The 8,095-nt window shown below is 39.5% G+C and overlaps 1 protein-coding gene across 2 annotated transcripts in view; it reads right to left on the bottom strand.

Moving 5' to 3' along the window:
• slc25a12 (solute carrier family 25 member 12) overlaps positions 1-7,710 on the bottom strand; it is an 8,996-nt gene extending 1,286 nt beyond the window's left edge. Inside the window, exons 1-17 of one of the 2 annotated variants that reach the window (XM_014031683.1) lie at positions 7,614-7,710; positions 6,919-6,972; positions 5,471-5,616; positions 4,589-4,704; positions 4,053-4,192; positions 3,783-3,929; positions 3,377-3,515; positions 3,169-3,262; positions 2,960-3,044; positions 2,791-2,872; positions 2,553-2,711; positions 2,286-2,338; positions 1,994-2,074; positions 1,528-1,668; positions 1,206-1,344; positions 907-1,065; positions 721-811 (exon numbers count right to left, since the gene is read on the bottom strand). In XM_014031683.1, coding sequence (XP_013887137.1) covers positions 721-811; positions 907-1,065; positions 1,206-1,344; positions 1,528-1,668; positions 1,994-2,074; positions 2,286-2,338; positions 2,553-2,711; positions 2,791-2,872; positions 2,960-3,044; positions 3,169-3,262; positions 3,377-3,515; positions 3,783-3,929; positions 4,053-4,192; positions 4,589-4,704; positions 5,471-5,616; positions 6,919-6,972; positions 7,614-7,625 — 1,838 coding nt within the window. In that variant the 5' untranslated portion in view covers positions 7,626-7,710. Of the gene's footprint in view, positions 1-720; positions 812-906; positions 1,066-1,205; positions 1,345-1,527; positions 1,669-1,993; positions 2,075-2,285; positions 2,339-2,552; positions 2,712-2,790; positions 2,873-2,959; positions 3,045-3,168; positions 3,263-3,376; positions 3,516-3,782; positions 3,930-4,052; positions 4,193-4,588; positions 4,705-5,470; positions 5,617-6,918; positions 6,973-7,399; positions 7,419-7,613 lie in introns of those variants that run through there. The other variant, XM_014031685.1, reaches the window with a different exon arrangement.
• Between the last annotated feature and the right edge of the window lie 385 nt (positions 7,711-8,095).

The following is an 8,095-nucleotide window of genomic DNA, read 5'->3' as shown; positions in this document are numbered from 1 at the left end:
ACACACACACACACACATTACTGATGTTTAAAAACCAACAAAGAACTCAAGAAGCACTTCCACCCAGAGTTAAATAAAAAAAAAATTAACATGTTGGATCAGTTTTGCTTCAGTAGAAATTTCTGCCAACATGAGTGAAGCTTATTGTGCTTGTGCAAAACATTTAATACGTGTATTTTTACAAGATAAGACTGGAATACTCTATTCCTTTTTTCAACCTGCCTTCTAACCGATATTGACAAAAATCCCAAATATTTGAGTTGTTAAAGCTCATTTTCATTAAAGGGGCAATATTATATGTTTCTCAGGCATACATTTAAATACTATATCATAATAAAGTATCTATGTCACCTTTAGTTGTTATTAAAATGCTGTTTTTATGTTTAAATAGAAAATAAACTTCATCACTTCCTCTTCTAAACGCCCTGAAATTGGCCTCTGTCTCTTTAAGAACCACCTTTCGCTTCTGTCCCGAGTCAAAGCAAGGCTTTGGGCATGTTTTTTATGAGAGTATAACATTTTAACATGATATAAAACTCAAAAAAGTTGATTTTACATGATACTGCCCCTTTAAACTAAGCAAGTCTCTGTAAGAAATGTGGTTGATAAAACCAGTCAGTATTTCCTCATCCTGTCTGTAAGTGAAGTTTTTAACTTTATTTGTTCAACTAAAACCTACAAACACAGCTAGTCATAGTTTGTAAAAAATACAGAACTTACTGTCCTCCAAAATCAATGTAGAACCATCGCTGCAGGAGTTCATAGGTCACAAGAGTCACACCGAACTGAGGGGAGGAGCGGCACATACGAGCTGAAGGAAACAAACACAATTTAAAATAGTTTCAATCTTCAAACCAACTAAGCAAACATAAAACCCTAATTGAATGTATTTGTTTACAAACACACCTCCAGCTCCTTTCCACAAAGCACTAAAGCCTTCCTCTCGCAAAATCTTTCTGAAGCAGTCCATGACTCCTGTGTAAGTCGTCTGTCCGGCTCTTGCAGCTACTTGCAGACGCGTCTTGATGACATCAGCAGGCGTCACAAGAGAGGCTGCAGGGATACCTGAGAAACAAATGAAATCCTTCAAATTACTGCTGATAACTGAAATAATCTGGTATTTGTCTCATGAAGCATTTCTTACAAAACCACGTTATGACTAAATAATGACTGATTCTGAGGTTGTGTGTTTTTTTTAAGTTTACCTGCAATTGCTCCGGCAGTAAGAAGCTGCAGAGGTCCTAGTCTGCCTTGATCATCCGCTAGTTGAGTTTTAAGATGAGCATACGCAGGAAAATAGATGGCTGAGAAGGGAATATCCCTCAGGAAGCAAGCTTTAGCACCCTGAGCAAAAAAAAAAAAAAAAAAAAAACAATTCAGAAAAATGAAAACAACAAAAACAGCAGAGCAGACAAGAATTGATCCAAGGTCAGAGTGAGTGTGCTGCTTCCTCTGCTGCCTTTACTGGAACAAAATGCCTGCGCAGCCATGGCGGGAGCTTAATGGTGCATTTTAAAGGAACATTACCTTGTACAGACCGAAGAAGCCGAGGTCACGGACGACACTGAGCGCGCTGACACGAGGCCCTGTGGTGATCTCACCTGCTACCTGCAGGCGAATCTTCACTATCTCCAACGGGTTGGTAAAGATGACCTGGGAGCCTCCGGCCTGAGTTAATACAAGGATTTGGCTTTAATATTATACTTATTTAATTTAAAAAAATACTCATATCACTAGTTCTTACACTTTTAACATAAAAAGGTGATTATTAAAAATAGTAATTTTCTGACAGGGTAGCAATAAATATACCAATGTGGACAATGAATGCTTTGCTTCATACACATTGTCATATGGAAGTATGCTAGCATGTTAATGCAACAAACAATTCATACACAGGATGGTGTTCATGCTACTTCATGCTCATTAGATTTATAGTTACTCCTCAAAACCTTTCCTGGTGCTTTCACAGATGCTGTTAAAGACTGATACTTACACAGCCACCAGCCAGAATCTCAGCAAATAAAGGAATCGTGTCGTCTTTTTGAGTGAATTTATCTCTTACAAAGTCATTCACCTGTGAAGAGACAAACACAAGCAGCCACAAAGTTATTGAATAGTTTTGGTCAAACCTTCACCCAGTAATTTTACAGATATATTGTACGCCCTGTTGGAACTACAGTGAGTTTTAATGATCTAGTTTTAGTGTTTTATGACCTTTGTTTTGTGATAAAATAAAATGAGAACCTTTTCTTATGCAAACTGAATATGGAGCAGAAAAAACTTACAGTGAGTTTGATAGCCTTCTCAGGTGCTACACCAATGAGCTGAGGAACCAGACCTGCATATAACATGGATTAGGAAAACAAAAAGAAAAAGAAAAAAAAACATTACAAATATTAAACAAAACAGAGCATGGGAGATGAAATAATCTGAAGTTTTTTATATTCTGCATAAAAGAATACCAAAAAAAATCAATTTTGTTTGTTAGGATTAAGTACATGCTCACACACAATAACTGTGATATAAACAGACAGACGATGGACGCCGCCTACCTCTGTAGAAGCCAAAGAAACCCTCGTAGCGAAGCACCTTCTTAGCGCAATCGAAGCTGTTCTTGTACATCAGCTCCCCAACAAATGATCCTGTGGACCGCTGATTCTGCATGCGAGTCTTCACCAAGTCAATGGGGTACACAGCCGTCGCGCCGGTGGCTACATAAAACAAACCCAGAGTAAAAACCAAGCATTCAAAGTAAATACAACACATCTGATGGGTTAGAGAATAATTCACCTCCAGCAATGGAGCCCAGAGTGAATCTGTAGGCAGACTCTGCAACCTGGAGCCAAATGGGCCTGGATGCTTCGCCGTGGGACTGATGGCAAAACAGGAACAGTTAGATTTTTACACATCGTTTTACTGTAAACAACAACAAAGGCTTTTATTGCTGTAAAAATCCCACCTGTTTTTGGGTTTCTACAAGGTTGTAGGGCAGACTCCCCTCCTCTAATGGAGCTATTCTTTCGATGTCCGTGAGGTTCAGACGTCTGAAAAAAAATCACCACACAGACAAAACTTTTTCTTCTTTTGAAATGACAGCAAACTCCAAGTTTTAATTAGTTTAGGGGTTTGATTTAATTCATCTGAATGAGATGCAGGGTGGGTTTTTACCCAGAAGGGGAGTGGAGGCCAGACAGCTGGTACAAGATGTCTATTTCCATCGGAGTGATTTGACCGAACTTGTTGGCAGCGTGAACAAACTCCTCTGCAGAGAGAAAGCCAGGGGTGGGAGTCAAACGTTGTACCGAAACCCCACACATGCAACAGGATTAACATCCAAGGTGAAAGGAGGATCACTAAAACAACACAATGCATGCACCTTTGGTCACCAGCGTGTCCTTCCGTGTGCCCGCCAGCGTGCTGTAAATCTTACGGATCAGCTCCATGTTGTTCAGCAGCGAGTTGAAGGCATTGAAGTAGGAGAAGCTGACCATGTGAGCAGTGCTGCCCCCTGCAGCCTGAGGAAAAAAAAAAAGTAAAAGGTCTTTCTCACAAGGACAAGGTGACATTCACAGATATAATTCTTTATTTTTACGGTGTGTGCAAAAAATCTAGCTTTTCTGTTAAATCAAAAAAACTAAAAGAAAAAAAAAGATGAGGATAAATTATAGTTCTACTCAAGAGTGATTGCATCATTTATATTGCTTCATCATCATCTTTGTTTCTGTTTTGTTATGGTGATTTGATTAAAAAAAGGACTGAGGAGCTCACAAACAAACACTCACAGAGACGAGGTTCTCCTCCACGAACGGCGTGAGCATGTGGTGTCTGATGGTGGCCATGATGTCACTAAAGTCCAGCGCAGAGATGGCACCATTTTTCTCCTTATCTTTCTGGGCGAACGCTTGACGTGCATGCTCCAACTGCAGCTCCTAAACAAACAAACAAACCTCAAACTTAAGTGTAAAAATGGTTTAAGATGTCACACTACGCGAGACAGAATATGGAGACACACTGAATAATACACCAAAGTGAATGGGACGTATTTGTTGTACCTGCAGGAACTGAGTGAACTCAAGGTAGCTGAGCTGTTTCTTGCGATCATTCCCGAAGTGCAGCCGGATGAACTCGCAGTCCCAGTTGAAGGGAATGTGGTGGTGTACTGTGGTCTGGCTGAAGATGTCACGTGCATTCTCTGGAGAGCAGAGACAAATCAAAAAGCTTTCAGTGTCATAACGTACAATCATATGTGGGCCACACAGAAAGGCAGAGAGAAGAACGAAAAGAGCCAGAAACAGGGCATGAGGGTGATTACGTAACTCCAGTTATGTTTAGTTACTAAACTCAATGACTAACCTGGGTAACAATGTGACACGGATAATTGATTTCCTCACACACACACAAAAAAGGTCAACTCTCCCAACTTTTCCATTTGAAGACAGATCTTACAATTAAAAAAATAAAACCTCAGAGGAACAACACAACATATTCCATATGCCTAAATTCTGAAGCCCTGCATATTCACTCATCAGCTTAGCTGTTGTACGTTTTCACTCAACACACAGCAACAAATCTAAAAACCAGCTCGTACCGTAAGAGACGGTGCCAGTTCCAGTCTTGTCAAACAGCTGAAAGGCGACAATGAAGAGGGCATCAGGTGCACACAAGACTGATTCAAATGCAAGAAACTCCTGGAAGGAGATCAGCCTGCAGTTGTGTAGGTAGAAAGAAAAAAAGAAGAACATGGAGAAAACATTAGCTCACATATTATTTCCTATAAAAAGTTTAACAACAAACTCTTAGGACACAAAAACAAAACACTTTTTGCTTTCATAGGTGCATATTTCATAATTATTCGAATAAGCAGACTTTACACTTTTGTAATATATATATATATATATATATATATATATATATATATACACACACACACACATACATACATCGGTATACTGTATACTGTATACTGTATATATGAGTGTATATATTAAACACACTCAGACTCTGTTTGTCTAACAGCTAAGTCATAAGGAGAGCTATCTTATCTTTAGATAGCTAAATTGTAGACGACTGACCTGAAATTGTTGATTAGCAATGATAAGCTGGGAATGTGTGTGTGTGTGTGTGTGTCTGTGTGTGTGTGTGGACAGGTTTTTCCTACAACGTGGGGTACTTTTTTTTACAAAAAAAGGCAGCCAGGTGGGGACCGAAGTGAATCATGGGTACCAATGTCAGGTCCCCACAGGTCCAAATGCATGTTACAGGTGTGGGGTTAGGTTTAGGACCAAGGTTTAGGTTAGTTTTAGGGTCAGGTAAGTTTCTGAGGTTAATTTTAGAGTATATGGTCAGGGTTAGGATATAAAGTCTAAAAAACATGAATGGAAGTCAATGGAAGGTCCCCACGGGGTCGAGAAACAAACATGTGTGTGTGTGTGTGTGTTTGTGTGTGCACAGTGATTGCGTCAGTACAAACCCGTCCTTTGTGGTGTCAGCTACGGCGGCGATGAGCTGCACAGTTTTGGGGTTGTGGTGAATTTGCGTCTGTAGTCCCAGATAATTCTGGACAAAGTCCGCCGGGGTCATGAACCTCTCTCCATCCTTGTCCACTATGCTGGCATACTGAAGGAAGCAAACACAACGTAACACCAACATGGATTCAACTTTACAGCCCCGATTTACTCTGTCCTAACTGCATTATTCGATTCTATTCAAAGGGCTTTTCCTGGATTAAAAAACAACAGAGAGATGCACTAATTCCAACATGAAACATTTTAAACTCTTATTGCAGTTGAGTTACATAAACAAGAGTTAATCCAATCTTTTCACATTAGCTTTGTTTTAATCCCTTAGTGTGCAATAAGCAGTGGTGTTTGACCAGTGTTTACAGGCAAAACTATGGAGCCTGACAGTAATAAACTATAAACCGTAGAAGTGTGCATGAAATAAAAATAACAAGGATTAATGTTTTGCGTTTTTGTTACAACTTTGACTTTTCAATATTAATGTAACTTTGTAATTAGCGAAAATGTTTGTTTCAACAAATAAAATAACTAATTAGGTTAGCAGTTCGCCAACTTATCCATCCATTCGTGAACCTGATGGATGCTTAAACGTGCCAGTTCTTCATGGCACATGTGCGCTGATGGTTTTGGCCCAAGCTTGTCAGTTACCTGACCTCTGAATGTCAACATACCTAAAACTGCTGACACGTGTTAATCACACACTGTGTCGCAGGTACTCATCACGCAGAAAACAATCATAGAGCAAAGTATAGGTAAATAAAGACTTCTGCTACTACAGTCACTTGTTACAGCTCATGATAGTCACACAGAGAAGATCATCAATGTACCCTAGGCATCTGTTTTAGTCCGTTTCTTGAAATGTGACACGACAGCTCCAGCCACACAGTGGTGTCGTCTTCACTGACCTTTTTAGTTACTAACAAGCAGGCGGAAATTCAGGCACCAGGTTCTCAAATACATTCATAGCAGCTCTATTGTTTTGATCCTTTACACCTGCTAATCTATTTAATTTTATATGCAAACGTATTTATAAAGAATCGGTAGTAGGCATGAATATATTTTTAGACCACAATAATTACGCACTGACTTTGAACACATGCATTAGTTTCTTTAAAAAGGTCAATGAAAGGATAAACCAGATACTTAGACTTTCACATTAAAAGCATGGCAATTAAGATTTGAGGTTATGCCGATTGAGGAAATCACATATTACATTTTTCTTACAATGTCAAGAAATACCCTACTTATGACTTTTTTTTTTACTATATATGTAAATATAATAAATGTACAATGCTGTTTAAATTAACACTTTCCTAGGAGAAATGAATCGTACCATTATTACTCTTGATCAATTAAGCTCTACTGCTGATTATATAAGAGTAATGTGTGTAAACTTTACCTTTTGGAAAATAGCTTTCAGCTCACTTGGGTCTCCCCGTTTGGTGGACTGGATCTAAAAACAAATTAAAAACCAGGCTGACCCTTTTGACAATCATGGCAAACAAGCTGCTGGTAAAGTCATATTTAGCAGGAGGTGGTGCAAAAAATAAATAAATAAAACAAAATAAAGCAAAAGGAACAAGCTACTTTAGCCAGTATTTAAATGAGAAAGAAAGTCACAGATACCAGAGTATAAGTGATACACAAACATCGAAACAAAAAGCTAACTTAACATTTCACCGACCTCCAAGTCAAAACATTACCAGGATAGCTGGCTAACAAGTACAAACCACTGGGATAAGCTTTCAAAATTATAAAAAAAGAACAGAAAGACTACGAAAAACACAGGTGTCGCAAAACAATGCAAACTGACAAGATAGAAAAGACAATTTTATCGCCATTTTCTAGCAGTTTGATATGTTTAAAAGGAACTAGCTAACTTCGAGGTTGTGGATGTCGGATCAGGGCCAGCCAGGGCGGCAGTTAGCTCGGTGATGCTACAGCCTCAGAGCCCTCCGTATCCGAGACACCCACACCGGACAGGACCGAACAGTCTAGCTTCAGGGACCCCCTACACGAGGTAACCGACAAAATACATGCACACACGGTAGCGTAGAGGTTTGAAAATCGCTACGAGAGCGATGCCCAAGTCACCTTGACCGCCATGCTGGTTTGACGTCACGCGCAGTGGTGGGCGAGGAGGAGGAGGCGACGCGGACGCACCTCAGTCGGTCCCACCGCGTCTGATAGGTAAAACGAGCAGCGCTCCTTTGCGACAGAAAACGAAAAGAACGAGCTAACACAAACAAGTTTAAGCAGGGAAAGTTAAGCTTTGACGGAGAAACTGTATTTGGTAATCTGTGGTTCTAACATGCGGGAGTAGTCAATTATAAAGCTAAGCTGATGTAAGGTATATTGCATCATTTCCAGAATGTTGTTAAGAGGCTGCGGATTAATACAAACCTGCCACTGATTCAGCATTGTTTTCATGCTTTGGGCTTTTTACTAATCAAATCATTCACCTCATTCAGATGGATGCAGTTACTTTTGGAGTTTTGTAACTTTTTGAAATATGGAATTTTATTTACTAATGTTTCCCGAAGTAGATTGGGAAATATTGCTTTCTATAAAATATC

The sequence above is a fragment of the Austrofundulus limnaeus genome, unplaced genomic scaffold (genome assembly GCF_001266775.1).
Source record: "Austrofundulus limnaeus strain Quisiro unplaced genomic scaffold, Austrofundulus_limnaeus-1.0 Scaffold1301, whole genome shotgun sequence".
Taxonomy (NCBI): Eukaryota; Metazoa; Chordata; class Actinopteri; order Cyprinodontiformes; family Rivulidae; genus Austrofundulus; species Austrofundulus limnaeus.
Note: the sequence above shows the minus strand (reverse complement) of the source record. Positions and strands in the feature narration are given on the sequence as shown.